Below are 15,653 nucleotides of genomic sequence, written 5' to 3'. Positions count from 1 at the left end.
GCTGTAATTTCAACTCAACAATTTCAACAGGAGGCAAAGTGATTTGCATTATCTGACCACAAGCCCAAGGTAGGGTATTTATGCAGTCGTAAAACTGAGGGGCTTCTCAGTAGGCTCCTGGCTGTGGAAAGCCACAGATGACAGTGCTCAGCAGGCCACAGCAAACAGTGCAACATTGCAATTCATAATCACCTAGGGCAAGACCTCCCTAAATGAAGAGGGAAAACCTCTGAAGATGCAGCTAACGTAAGAAACAAGTGTTCATCAAAACAGCAGTGCAGCTACATCAGCTTTCTGGGTGGGATGTCCCCTTGGCCAGGTAGTTGGGGTAGAACTTCTTGGTTGGAGAGCACATTTCAAATCTCTAAGTAGTTCAACAGATCACTGACACCAAGTGAAACAATGCTTCCCCAAGACAAGAGCTTCAGAAATACAACAGCACACATGCAAAGGAAAATATCCTATCTGTTGCAGAATAGCCGACTACCCAAACATCCACGTTTCTCTGTTAAAAGCTGGAATATATAAAGCTGTATAAAGAGCTATCAAAATTGTGATGAGGTGCAAAGAAAAGTCTCTCAGACTTAAAAGGCTAACGATGTGTTGTCTCAAGTTTTCATTTCTTCATCAGAGAATTTTTAACTTGCACCAGAATGTTTATATTGAATTCCAAAAGCTGCCATTTAAAATAAATAAATTCTAAAAGCTATCCTAGGCACTCAGCATACATACACACACACACGTTACCAGTTAATTAATTTTACAGAATTATGACTCCAATGAACAGCTCTTCAACTGTGAAGAAAGATCAAATCAGATAATAGCTCCAGGAGTGACCCTTTTAACTAGGGATCTCCTCACTCTCTACTCATACCCCAAATTTTTCGTTCATATAAGCAAATGCTACAGGATTTCACGAAAGTGAAAGCGTTACAGGCAAATGACGTGTCGCAATAGAAGAGATATTAGAAACAAGGTCTGTACAAAATCTCCTTACTTTATTGAAAAGATAAATAACAGCTGCAGGAGCTCCAGGAAAGGAGGAGGGCAAGGGAGGACAAGAGGAAGGGTGGACAGTCATCTCCATAGTAACTACCACTATGAAACTCATGGGAGAACTTGTCTGAAAGCTGAAAGGATGCTACCAGTGGAAACAGACTGTAATACAACTGGAAAAAAAAAAAAACCCAACTTGCAAATAATTTGCCACATGGTCAATGATCCCTTAAGCTTTAGTTTATTTAATCAGAGCCAAGAACAAATACCAAGAGAGAAAAGCAAAGAAGGAAAGCATAAAAATCAAAACATAATGATGACACGGCCATTACTGTACAAATTATTTAACAATAAACATACCATTAAATAGTAAAAATACAAATGTTCAGGTTAAGAAGAAAAAAAAATTAGCTTCCCTCAGGAAATCTTGTGCTACTGGATGCAGCAATTGAAGAAAATAAAGGAAAAGCACTACACCAGCATAAGACAGGCTATATGTGTAAAATGCCTGTAATTTTTCTCTCAACACAAGAGACCTGAGAAGATTCCAGAGAAGATATTTACAGTAAAAAAAGATCTATGCTTTTCAAATTCAGTTAAGAGCTAGAAAACTTTTACGCTCCCAAGCTTCAATGCTGGTGACGAGGACTGCCCTTTTTCTGACCAGTGCTCACACCATCCCACACCTCTCTCATCCATCTGGGAGTCTTGAGACCCACTCCCCACTTGAAGTAACATCTGCTTTGATCTGACATAACACCACCAACACGCACACTGTGGTCAGCTTTGGTGAATCAGCAGTAGCCCACGCTCACGCTGCTATTTGCAAGGAATATGTCAAGAACATATTCCTACCACTCACACATTGTCCAGATCAGCCACAGGAATAAATACAGAATGAGATTTCCTATAGTTTAGTGAATGCCAAACCAGCAAACAGTATAAATACAATCTTCAAATACGTATTAAAAACACACAAAAAAAAAACCCAAATATACTTAAAATTCAATGTTAGGATACACTTCCACTTTAAAATACAGGAATGATACTCTGTTTTTTTTTAATATCATTATCTTTGCAGAGCACATATGGCAACATTATTCCAACCCAGGCTGGCTTTTAACTCAGCACACATACAAAACACTCGGGTCAGAATTATAGCACAAATGATGTTGCACGCAAACAGCCCATGGTACATCTCTCAACGTCCATATAAAAGAAACTAGATGCTTCCATCACCAGTTTGCTTAAATATTAGTTAAAACACAAAGTAGTCGTAGAGCGCTTAGCAGCAAGATCTTCAGAGATCTAGTCTGGAGACTGGAGAAGCTATAGTAATGAAGCCTACTAAATCATGTCCAGCCTACCACAAAAAAATGAAAAATTTCTTCTGGCAAATCAGCCTTACATTCCAAATGTTAGACTGAATTTGAAGATTAGGAGCCCACTATTACTACAAAGTAGAAAATATCAAGAATCATAAAATAGTTCATAGAATAGTTTTGATTGGAAGGGACCTTTAAAGGTCATCTAGTCCAACCCCCAGTCTTCAGATGGTACTTCTCTTTCCATATCCTTTGTTTCCTAGTCCTTCAAAAGACCACTAAAAAGTGGCCTTACTTTCATAAAATTGTTACCAAGTTTAATCTCAGCAAACTACTTACTGTCAAGTATTACAGCATTTTACATTTTTATTTCAGGAACAGGTTTCTGCTTTTCCATTCTTGGCCTTTTATTCTTGCTAGAATTATTTTTATCTGTTGACGTCTTTTTAAGCTCAAATTTTAATTTCATGGAAGAAACTGAATCTGTTTCATTTAATTCTGAAATCTTACCCGTACTTGATGGTGCTGAATGTTTTTTCACTAAGCAATCTCTTCTTTTCCAAAAGAATAAGACCACTGCAAATGCTAGGATGGCTAATTTCTAGGAATCAAAATTTTAAAATAGAATCCTATTCTTTAAAATAATCTCACAGAAAAAAAAATCACAGCATTGCTGTGATCTTCAAAATACAATTATATGCCTTTTTTTCTGCCTGTCTTTGATTTTAAATTCATTTGGGGGGAATTATGAATGGAGGAATAAGTGGAAAGACACTCATTTGTAATACATGTGAATGTTTGGGTTGTGTCCCCTCCCCCCTCCTTCATGCTTCAGGATCAAGGAAATGGATTTATGGAGTGAGCAGACAAAGCTGTAGGAGATCTCATGGGACTCAATGTTTGTTTGGTGAGTACGCAACACTTTACCTACGAGGGTAACATGACCCAAAGCAAAAAACATATATATTTCAAGTAATCCATGTTTCCACTGTTTAGGATGAGGCAGCCTGTCTTTGGAACAGCAGCAACAGGCAGAAACAGCTAAGGGCACAGCAAAGAGTCCATCTCTGCTGACATGACAAAATCCCTGGGAATGTCCACCACGTGTAACATTTCTTCTGAAGTAGCATGAGGGTTTGGGAAGAAAAAACACTCACTGGCTGTCCAGATACAGTCCTCGATGGAAAACAGTTTTAATGCCAACCTGTCTTTTTGAAATGCCACCTAAGTAGATTGTTCACAAATGCCTTACTCTCTGGACACAAGAATAATAGAAAGATAATTTAACAAAGTCAAGAAGGTTCTAAAAAGGATCAAATCGGACAGGTGGCTCCTCTTCCCCAGATCTCAGCAGCAGTCTGGGCACTGGGCTGAGCCATCAGTTAGCAGCTGAACTGTAATATCAAGGTAAGAGAAGGCCAAGCAACAGCACAGAGGCACATGGAAAATGACAAAAGAAATCAGATGTGGCAAAGAGTTATGTTAGCCCAAACATGAGGCTAGAGTCTTATATAGACAGTGGCTTATGGGCATCAAAAAACCTCTTTCACATTGACGCACAGATTTGCTTGGAAAAAGTGTCTTTCAGTACAGAATCAGTTATTTCCCACATTGGTTCAGAGCAACCTCTCCCTGGTATTTAAGCACTCAACATCTGGCCTGTCATACACAGGGGTGAGACATACGAATAAGTGAATGACAGTAGGGATAGGGATGGGTTATCAAGCAGCTGAAAGAGTGCACAGAACCACAGAAACAACTGCACCCATCCAGTCTGGCTTTGGAAACTCCCCTGGTCCCTCAGGAGACAAGCCCAAGCTCAAGGTCGTGAGGATCTCTTCCTGCAACACTGACTTCTGAAGAGAAGGTGGCAGGTGAGGACAAGCGAGTTTGAATGGGTCATTGCTTAACACTTCTCAGCTGCTATAAATCGTACTTTCGTAATTATTAAATCACTACTCGGACAAGCTGTTTACATAGCTGTCTGCCCACAAAGTTAAAGTGTTCCCAGATTCTTGTACCTTGTTACATCTTTGCCTGTCGAATAGAAGAATCCATGTCAAATGTCAACAACTCTGTTTGTTCCTTATGAAAATACTGAAAGAACATTAATCACCTGATTTTTTCCTTTTCAAACTACATAGAATGATCTCCTTGACTTGTATTATAAAGCTGGTAATCTGTCTTTTTACTATTCCTGTGCAAATCCACTCCAATGGACTATTATTGTTTTGTTTATAAGGCTTGTTATTTAAATATAAATGTGCTGCACTAAAAATATATTCCCCTCATATCAGAATTTCCAGAGGTGGGCAAAAAAAAAAAAAAAAAAAAATCAGAATTATTATACGTAAATCTTGCTGCCATTTTGGTTTTATTGTGGATCAATGTAGTTCTTCATAAGCAAATAACTAGTGCAGATTTGCATAGCCTACTGAAATTAGAAAAAAACTAATAGAAGCACCTGCTTGGTAAGTGGGATTACATTATGCGGTAGCAGGCAACAGCTGAACACAAACACATTATATAGTGTTTCAATTAGTGAAAAGACTATTCACTAAAAAGGTCCTGGAAAAACACTTTGATATTACGAGCAGTCTCCTGCTTTCACACCTGAGTCATAATACACTGCTCTCTCCATCACCTACAATACCGAGTAGAAATCCCTCACAAACTTACATATGTGGGAACAGGATTGTTTTACGTCTTGCACGGAAGGTGCTAAGTCTAGTGATAAAGAAACTGTTCATTATTAACTATAAAAACAATTTGACAAAAAGAAAAAGAAACCAACGCCGAGTCCCCTCAATCTTTTGACAGCTCTGCCACAGGAAAGCCTTTTGCAGCTCAGGTTGAAAAGGATATATCACGAAAAGAAACCTCTTAAATTACCAGCTTGCCTAATACACAGAAGCTTGCCTACCCTTGACTGGCTTTTTTTTTGTGCTGAGGGTGCAATACGGCTCTGCCAGCCTAGCAGCTGTGCAGCCACCAGCCAAAGGAGACCAGCATACTCGCCTCCCCCTCCTTGGCCACATACTCCCACCTCTTCATTTGACAAACCTTGACACTCATCTTGCCACACAGTGAACCAGTTCAGGGAGTTAAATTGGCATCTAAAAATAAAAATTAAAATAAAATTAAAAAAAAGACAAACAGGAAAATGGAGCAGGCAGCAGGGAGCCAGCATGAGGCAAGGGGCAGGAGCACATCCCACAGATTGGCCTTTCTGTAGCACACAACCACACTTCTGATTGTCATATGCTTGAGACCATTAGCAGAAAGCTGCTGTATTAATTAAAGGCCTCAGAAGATTCCTAATAAGCAATTTCTGTCCAATCTAGCTGTGGCAGCTTAAAACACTACTGCTCCCTAGTGGGTTGTCCCTTTCTCCTGCTGCCAGCAACCTTCCCTGTAGCAGAACTGGACAGTGTCTTCTGCAAGCTGCACACACCCTCGGTCCAAGGCAGGGACGTGCATCCGCTCTGCCGCTCCTGCACGGGGGAGAAATTTCTTCAATGCTATTTTTCTTCTAAACCAAACAAACCTCTTTGTCCCCCTTAATGGAAAAAATATTCTAACATTAAGTAAAAAACTCCCAAATTTAAAGCTTAACGACTATGAAGATCAGTCAACTTCCTGCTACTTCTGACAGCCTTCTATTAACAGAACATTACAATAAAAGATAATGCATTTGTCAATTCCTTGTGTGCATTTCTGGGAAGGGGGCCATGTAAATGAGTAGCCACCTGATTAGTAACAGGAAGCAAGAAATAGCCTACTGTCACCAAAGATGAACATACTGTCACATCAAGTCTGCTCTGCACATGTCTCTTCTTGGGTAAGGTGAGCAACTGTTGCTAGAAAACATAGAGCTGTCTCTGCACACTGTTATTAATTGCCAGTGGTTGTAGTCTTAAGAGGTGCCCGTAAAAATGTACAAGCATCCAGCACAGTGACTCAAACATCTTTGGTCTGTTACCTATTGACCTTCTCAACTGAGAATCACAGCTGGAAATCGGAGATCCACACCAAGAACATGCAGCTACACTGAAGTTACACTTCTCCTCCTCCAGCAATTTTTTACGGGTTTTTAAAATGCACGGTCTTTACTCAGTGAAGAACATCCAGCCTGAGAGTTTATCAAGCCTGTATACCAATGTTTTTGTTCATCTCTCCCAAAACCATTGAACAAACCAGCAACTGCTCTCACTCCCATGGCAGTTAGACAGCAACACATTACACAGCAGATTCAGTGTAACATTTGAATGCTTCGCTTTTGCCAAATGTGAGAATAACACTGACACCTCTTTACTGGCTGAAAGTAGTATTTACTACTCAGGATTAACCCTCTGCTTCCCCCCAGACCTGGTCACTTGTAATAGACATAGCTCAGATCAAAGCAAGTATTGTCCATTCTCTGAGTGAAAACTCAAACAAATTAAGTATTTTGAAGTCCTGAGTTTGCCACTATTGCCACTGCCAATCCTCCTTAAACCCCATTTATTCAGTTAAGTAGGGCTTACAATTTTTGGACTCATCTGGAGACTTGCACAAGCAAAGCTGTACATGTACTTCTTTTCTTCCTTACCATCACCAAGCTATCACAGCTGAAACCTGCAGCATCACAAAATGGCAGGTTGGACACTTTCAGTACTGTTCCATGGTTTCTGCTGCAATCTAAAACCTTACACTTAAAAAGAAATGGAGATGGGACTTTCCCCATTGACTGCAAACCTGGCTGTGTAGGAAGCTTCCTCCAGTCCCCAGAGAGTAAAGGTGTTAATTACTGACAAAGTACCTGCAAAGACTGGTTGGAGCCATTTGAAGCCTAACAGCACTGGGCTGCAGCATTCAAAAGCCTGGTCCATCAAACAAAGTATCTAAGTGAGTTTCTGAACAAAATCTGCAGCATTCTATTAAATCAGCATACTTTCACCAGAACCACAATCTCTTTCCTCCCATCACAATGCTCTCTTTACGGCACGTATGGCTCTTCAATCAAGTTATGTTACTAAGAAAGGGGTTGAAACTGAAAAAAAAAATAGATGTGACAAATCTGAAGCAGTGCTTGGTTGGGGGTTCTACTGTTGTGTTATGCAGCTTGGCATATATGTGTGAAATAAGGAATACTCAGCAGTAATCCCTTCACTGGTCAACAGGCAGGCTGGTAGGGCTTTACCTCCCCCCACAGACGCTTGTCAGCACCTACCTATCTACAACTAAGTCCTCTGACCAGTAACTCACTGGGAGTATCCACTGCCTGGCTTTGACCCAAGGAAAATCTACACCAGAGATGGCTGGCACAGTGAGATCACAAGGCAATGCTAACTGCTAGGAAACTCACCCTTCACACAGCTTGCTACGAGAAGTGGCACTTGTTATTCGTCCAGGCTCTCATACAAATCTTCTCTGAAACTGGAAGAGTTTGGATCAAGTATAAATGCAAATTAAACACATACATGCTGCAAACACGCATGAAGCTATCTCCCTGTTCCATTTATGTAACGTGACCTGCTCTAGCAGGGGGCAAGAGGCTGCCAGATCAGTCCACTGAACTGACCGACCTGGGGGACAGAAGATTGCCAGACACGACGGCTGGGAAGAGGAGGGAAGAAGAAAACGGGAAGAGATTGTTTGCCTCCACAGCACCAGCCTGCCATTACACTGAAGAACTGCAAGGTCAAACCAGAGCCTTAAACTACTAAACAAACTGAAGCCCCTTACAACAGCCTCCATTACTTACTATGCTTACTTGCTTAGCACTCTTTTTGTTTCCATCACTGGTGTGAAATACAGGTGGCCTATTTCTCTAGAAGACGACAGGTACACGTTTCCAAACGAAACATTCCTGCCATACACCAAAAAAACCCCCACAACCCATAACAAACTGAATAGTAACTTACATATATGCACAGTTCAAAAACTACAGGAAACCTGGTACTCAAACCTCACTGTATTATATAGAGGAAGTCCAAATCACATATGCTTTACTAAGTGCACCAATCCCTAAAATAATTTCTCTGCACATACCACCAGCTATATACCACAGTATTTCGAGAAGACAAATACTCATTTTGGGGAGGGGAAAAAACTGCTTGAAGTACATGCTACAGCTATAGTGTTTAAATGTGTATTTTATTACAAGAGTGCCATTAGTAGTACACACAGCTGAACAGACAATTGAAAAGTTTGATTTAGAGGAAACCCGGGGGAAGACAAGGAGGGCACAAGTTCTCAAAACTTGATGAGCTGAAGCAGTGAACCCATAGATCCCATTGCAGTCCTATCTCTCCTCACCCTCCTCTTTTGTCCACCCAACATGCCTGGCACAACTCTTTGCAGGATCCCCAAGATGACCTGGATCAAGGAAACATTACATATTCGGCTAAACAAAACAAAAAAAATGAAGGGAAACAAGAGGAAGACTTCAAAAAAGTCAACATGCTGCAATACAGTGTAAGAGAAGGAGCCCAGAAGACGTCTGTCTGCAGAGAGGAAGCTGTGGGAGGGAAAAAGCAGATAAAAGTCTGTGTTAGGTGTAAATGGAAACAGAACAGGAACGTTCTCCTTCACAGCAACTGCAGCAACAAACGTAATATTATGTCAAGAGTTCATGATGCAGGAAGAACTGAAATGATGCCTTGTCTTCCACATAAGCCAGAAAGATATCTTTCATCTTAGCTTCTGTTTTGGGGGATTTCTTTGTTTTGGTTTTAACCCGAAAAGTACCAAAGGCACTCAGTTCCCTATTCTTAGACCTGAACCACTCAGCTGCTTCTCAAGTGTCTGAATTCCCACAGCCAAACACTAGCAAATATTCCTCAAAAAAATTTCGCCTGCAATACTCGAATGCCATTTCTTGGGATGGTGATGTAGCAATCCCACTCATTTCTGAAGCTGGACTGTGCAGGGCACCAGAAGCAGGGACAGCATAAGGGACAAGCCCTCCTGCCCCTTGCCAGCCCCAAGAGAGGAAGGGGATGCTCCTTCGGTTGCAGTGGCGGCTGCTCCTGCAGCCCTGCTGTGAACAAGAGATGAAAACTCATGCAGGTTAAAAATAAAGAACCCTGGCAAAAAGTCTCCATCTGTCTTCCTTTCGCTATTATTTTTAATCCTAACCAGCTCCTTGAACCTACTCACGGTGTGACCCTGCAAGCGGTTGTGTCAGCACAGCTTAGGAACAAGGGGACAAAGCAAGTTCAGAGGGCAGCAAAAATTCCTTCAGGTAACGTGCAAGCAACAGTGGCAACACCATGAAATGATGGCCACTGTCTCCCAGGATCACACCTACAGTGGATGTCACTTAAATTTCTAAGCAGAAATCATTTTCAAGCTTCCGTTGTATCTCATAAAGCCAAAAATAATCTTTCCCCTGACCAGCAGCAGGATGCAATAAGCCTTACAAAATTTCTACCAGCATAGAAGATAACACAGATTTTATTCCGATACACCGCAGGAGCTAGCTGGGCATATTAACTAGACTTCTGAGTTTGTTGCTTGGGGGGTAGAAAAGGTTGTGGGAACCAGGGGTGGGGGACATGGGAACAGGAACAGGGGGGTGTCCAGGAAAGCACCACTCTCCTCACCCCATCAGGCTTCTCAGGTGAATCAAAAGGTCACACAATAAACAGGGATCACACAGAATCACAGAATCAACCAGGTTGGAAGAGACCTCTGGGATCATCGAGTCCAACCGTTGCCCTGGCACCACCATGTCAACTAGACCATGGCACTAAGTGCCATATGTCCAGTCTTTTCTTAAATACATCCAGAGATGGTGACTCCACCACCTCCCTGGGCAGCCCATTCCAATGTCTAATAACCCTTTCTGTAAAGAAATTCTTCCTAATGTCCAACCTGAACCTCCCCTGGCGAAGCTTGAGGCTATGTCCTCTTGTCCTATCGCTAGTTGCCCGGGAGAAGAGGCCATCTCCCACTTCACTACAACTTCCCTTCAGGTAGTTGTAGACTGCAATAAGGTCACCTCTGAGCCTCCTCTTCTCCAGGCTAAACAACCCCAGCTCCCTCAGCCGTTCCTCGTACGTCAGACCCTCCAGACCCTTCACCAGCTTGGTCGCCCTCCTCTGGACTCGCTCCAACACCTCAACATCTTTCTTGAAGTGCGGGGCCCAGAACTGGACACAGTATTCAAGGTGCGGCCTCACCAGTGCCGAGTACAGAGGGACGATCACTTCCCTAGACCGGCTGGCTACACTATTCCTAATAGAGGCCAGGATGCCATTGGCCTTCTTGGCCACCTGGGCACACTGCTGGCTCATGTTTAGCCGGCTGTCGATCAGCACCTCCAGGTCTCCGTCCGCTGGGCTGCTCTCTAACCACTCTTCCCCCAGCCTGTAGAGCTGCATGGGGTTGTTGTGGCCAAAGTGTAAGACCCGGCACTTGTTCTTGTTGAACCTCATGCCGTTGGTCTTGGCCCATCTATCCAACCTGTCCAGATCCCTCTGTAGGGCCTTCCTACCCTCCAGCAGATCGACACTCCCACCCAGCTTGGTGTCATCTGCAAATTTGCTGAGGGTGCACTCAATCCCTACGTCTAGATCATCTATAAAGATATTGAACAGCACCAGCCCCAGAACTGAGCCCTGGGGAACACCGCTAGTGACCGGCCGCCAGTTGGACTTTGCCCCATTCACCACCACTCTCTGGGCTCGGCCATCCAGCCAGTTTTTAACCCATCGAAGAGTCCACCCATCCAAGCCCCGGGCAGCCAGTTTGTATAGGAAGATGCTGTGGGAGACAGTGTCGAATGCCTTACTGAAGTCTAGATAGACTACATCCACAGCCCTGCCCTCATCTACTAAGTGGGTCACTTTGTCATAGAAGGAGACCAGGTTGCTCAAGCAGGACCTGCCTTTCATGAATCCATGTTGGCTGGCCCCGATGCCCCAATTGTCCTGCATGTGCCGTGTAATGGCACTCAGGATGATCTGTTCCATCACCTTGCCTGGCACCGAGGTCAGGCTGACAGGCCTATAGTTCCCTGGATCATCCTTCCGACCCTTCTTGTAGATGGGCGTTACATTTGCTAATTTCCAGTCAGCTGGAACTTCTCCAGTTAACCAGGACTGCCGGTAGATAATCGAGAGTGGTTTGGCAAGTTCATTTGCCAGTTCCTTCATTACTCTGGGGTGAATCCCATCCGGCCCCATAGCCTTGTGGGTGTCCAGTTGGCACAGCAGGTCACTAACCGTCTCCTCCTGGATTACGGGAGGTTCACACAGCCCTCCGTCCCTAACTTCAGGCTCTGGGGCTGAGTCTCCTGAGGACAACCGGTCTTGACATTAAAGACCGAGGCAAAGAAAGCATTGAGCACCTCTGCCTTTTCCTCATCCCCTGACACTACACTACCCTCCTCATTCAGCAAGTGGTGGAGGCTCTCCTTGACCCTCCTTTTGCTGTTAATGTATTTGTAGAAGCTTTTTTTGTTGTCTTTGACTGTAGCAGCCAAATCAGGCTCTAACTGAGCTTTGGCCCTTCTAATCTTCTCCCTACATGACCTTCTTTTGTTTGAAAGAGAACATTATTTTACAGTTCATTTTGGCTTGGGACTAGGATACAAGGAGTGTAAAGGAAAAAGGTTGAGAAAGCATTTTCCGTTTCTCTCTTTTAAATGGCATTTTTCAGACAGCCTGTTTTGGTTCTTACTTCATACAGAGGACAACTCCCAGCCTTCTGCATTCTCAGCATATTTTCTATAATAGATTGGCTTGAGTCCTACAATATTAACCCACATTTTGCACATTCAGGATAAGAACTCGTAAGAGTTCAACAAGGACCTCATAACTGACTTCTAGGAAAGAGGAGGCAGCTTGCTACAGCAGTATCTCAAAGTAGTGCTTTGCAACCGATACCCACCAAACTGCCGTACTATACAGTTTCTTTTCTCAGAAGCATCTGCTGTTTTTTTTTTTTTAACTTCACATGGTTTAATTCACGGAAAATTAAAAATAAAAACAGTAACAGTAACTACTTTAGTGATGCTTTCCTTGAAATTACACACACATACGTATTGACATACCCCTGAAAGGCCAAAGCCAGCAGAGGAAAAGGGAGGGCAGGAGGCGAGAGAGTCTTAAGGCATTAAATTAGCAATCACCTACTGCAAAACAACAACTGCTTTTCCGTGCTTTCCAAAACAACAACAAGAACCATCTATACCGATGGATGAAGCAAAATTTACTACATCCTTGCTGTTACTAGTAGGACTCCACACTGGAAAATCTGTTTATGGTAGGGCAGTATGTGCAACCATACCCTACTGATAACACAATCACAACCTTATAGCCCAAAAGGGACAAAGCAGAAAAGCAATACTTTAATCATAATGCACTACTGACCTTTTCCTCGAGGGCCCTTCTTCAAAATCTGAAGAACTAACATCGTTGCTCGTTGAGGACACTTGCGATGCATCGTCCTTCTCATTCTCCAGCTGTTCTGATCCTGGTCCTAATCCTTTAGATTGGCCATTAGTGAGAAGTCCTGCAAACGTGACAAAGTAGCACACAATATTCAAAACGTGCATTACCAGTGCCAAAAGGATTTTATAAAAATTTGCATGTGACACTACCAGTAGAGAGTTGATGCCCAAAGCAACCATCTTGCAAAGAGATGTGCTGATAACACTGATTTTGCATGGAGGTATCCAGTAAGAACCTGCCTGATTGTGTGTTTCCAGTTTGGCTAACTGTAAGCTCCCAATCCCAAATAACTACACTATGGGTGTTTGCAATTGTATTTATAATCTTGTCACATCCCTTACTCAAAAAGGGACACAGCTTAGAGTCACAAACTCATCCCTGTTTTACAGAACTCCTGTTGACTGGCACAGATGAGAGCCTTTTGTGTTTCTCTGTAGATCAATATAAAATTAAGCTGCTGTTTGGTCAATTTGTTGTCATCTTGCTCTTCATTCTGCTGGTTTCAACTATTGCAATTTATGATCCTTTAAAAAAAAAAATCCTAAATCCCAAAGGGGTGAACATCAAATGTCTGTTTCTCAACTCTGCTTCTTCTAGCCAAATGTTACTCAACTACAGAAACTCCAGACTGCCAGCAAAGGTACACAAGGCAGGTGAAATGTCTGCCACAGCTGCCTTACCTTTTGTGCCTTTTCTCTCCTGGAGGAATACTACAGCAAGCAGAGTCACATAGATGGAATAAAGCATTGGGCCCTATACAAGCATAATATTTAATACATTTTGCATATTCTACTCAAATGAGTAATATAATTTGACTCTTACAAACAACAGCGGACAGAATCACAGAATCAACCGGGTTGGAAGAGACCTCTGGGATCATCGAGTCCAACCGTTGCCCTGACACCACCCTGTCAACTAGACCACGGCACTAAGTGCCATGTCCAGTCTTTTCTTAAACACATCCAGAGATGGTGACTCCACCACCTCCTTGGGCAGCCCATTCCAATGTCTAATAACCCTTTCTGAAAAGAAATTCTTCCTAATGTCCAACCTGAACCTCCCCTGGCGAAGCTTGAGGCTGTGTCCTCTTGTCCTATCGCTAGTTGCCCGGGAGAAGAGGCCGACTCCCACTTCACTACAACCTCCCTTCAGGTAGTTGTAGACTGCAATAAGGTCACCTCTGAGCCTCCTCTTCTCCAGGCTAAACAACCCCAGCTCCAGCTCCCTCAGCCATTCCTCATAGGTCAGACCCTCCAGACCCTTCACTAGCTTGGTCGCCCTCCTCTGGATTCGCTCCAACACCTCAACATCTTTCTTGAAGACAGTGCAGCCGCTCAGATTTAAGGAAGAATTAAAATAGTAACATACTCTTCAGTAGGCTTTGGGATGAGAGGGAGGCTTTGGGATGAGAGGGAGGAACGTTACTAAGAATTTTATCAGCTCAGTATTTACTCGGTGTTTTAAGAGCTAGAGGAACTGCAATTTTACCCAGGAGAATGCTTTCCCACCTCTCCACCAAAATACTTTTGCAAATGGCATAACAAAGCTTTGTTTCACAGCTTTATTTCCTCAGAGAAACACTGGTAGGACTCCCCTCCCTGGGTCATTTCAGTCTCCCTTTTTACAATTGCACCTCAGAAAACAGAACAGGGAGCGGGTTGACCCCTTCCAAGATAAGCTGGGCAGCAAGGCTTAAGAGTACTACTAAACCAAAAATGCTGACTAACACCAGCAGTTCAAAACTTTCCACCAGTGCTACATCAGCGCTACACCATTTCAGTTTTCAGGAACATGACTGTTTAGCACCATCAATGCACTTATTGCATCACCAAGCATTCAACCAAGCTCAGCTTCAAAGTGACACCGAAGCAGAACCAGAGCAAGAGCAAGGGCACTTCCTCCAGCAAGCTGCCTGCTCTAACTACTGGCGTCTCAGCCACAGCCGCAGCCAAACGCTCCCTCCCCGCAAGGCCATTTATTCACTACTCGCTTGGGCACTACGACTGAGTGCGGTACATCGTCTGTTAGCGGGATTCGAACCTTTCAGCGCTGCAGATTCCAATCTAATCGCTCTCATTGCCCATTTTTAAACAGACTAATCCAAAGCCTGCATCATATCACTACATCATATCGCTCTCTTCTTTTTTCCAGCCAAAGCTTGCTCTTATTCATTCTGAACTACAATAAATTTCTCTTAACTTGGAGTCAGAAGTGGCTACATGGTGGCCACATGCTGCAGGTTTTGTACACTGTTTTTAAAATAGTACCTACAAAGCAGAAGCCTGGATTTTTTTTTTTTTTTTTGTGAGGAAGATGCAGTGAACCGGTAGCTCAATTTTTTTCTTCCTAATATGGAGCCCACAAAGCAAAAGCTGAAACTAAGCACCAATTTTTGCATTAAAATGTTTCTTGTAGCCTGCCTAAGACTGGCAGGGAGAAGTTAAATGACCCAATTTACATTTTCACTCCCCTTGTTAGATTCCTTTCGACACTTCCTTTCCATTACAGAGATCTCAAACTGTGACCCAACAAATAATACAGATTTCAGTATCAGCACATGATACTACAACAGGGTTTGTAACGTAACACACAATGATACGACACAGGGTGACAGCATCCCTTCAAAGCATTCCCAAGGAAATGAAGGCGATCTTTTAAAAAACATTAAATAGATCACATTTCTATGCTGAATTCACCCTCGCTACAAGCCCTAGTGCCCAAGTTTATTCTTAAAAATAAGTTTCAACTTGTGCTTTGCATTTTTCTGTGAAACCACTGCTGACAAAATTTACAATTTTTGAACTCCAGAGAAGTCTAAATCAAGCATACCATTTGAGGCCTGTTACTCAGTAACTTTACTCTTATGGCAGAATCTGATTAGGTTCTCCAA

General features: G+C 42.9%; 1 protein-coding gene across 2 annotated transcripts in view; it reads right to left on the bottom strand.

The window, feature by feature from the left end:
• Positions 1-15,653, bottom strand: part of JARID2 (jumonji and AT-rich interaction domain containing 2) — a 233,018-nt gene that overhangs the window by 90,687 nt on the left and 126,678 nt on the right. For both annotated transcript variants that reach the window (XM_068396444.1, XM_068396445.1), the window contains exon 3: positions 12,683-12,824. In XM_068396444.1, coding sequence (XP_068252545.1) covers positions 12,683-12,824 — 142 coding nt within the window. The remainder of the gene's footprint in view (positions 1-12,682; positions 12,825-15,653) is intronic.

This window comes from Nyctibius grandis, chromosome 3 (genome assembly GCF_013368605.1).
Source record: "Nyctibius grandis isolate bNycGra1 chromosome 3, bNycGra1.pri, whole genome shotgun sequence".
Classification (NCBI taxonomy): domain Eukaryota; kingdom Metazoa; phylum Chordata; class Aves; order Nyctibiiformes; family Nyctibiidae; genus Nyctibius; species Nyctibius grandis.
Note: the sequence above shows the minus strand (reverse complement) of the source record. Positions and strands in the feature narration are given on the sequence as shown.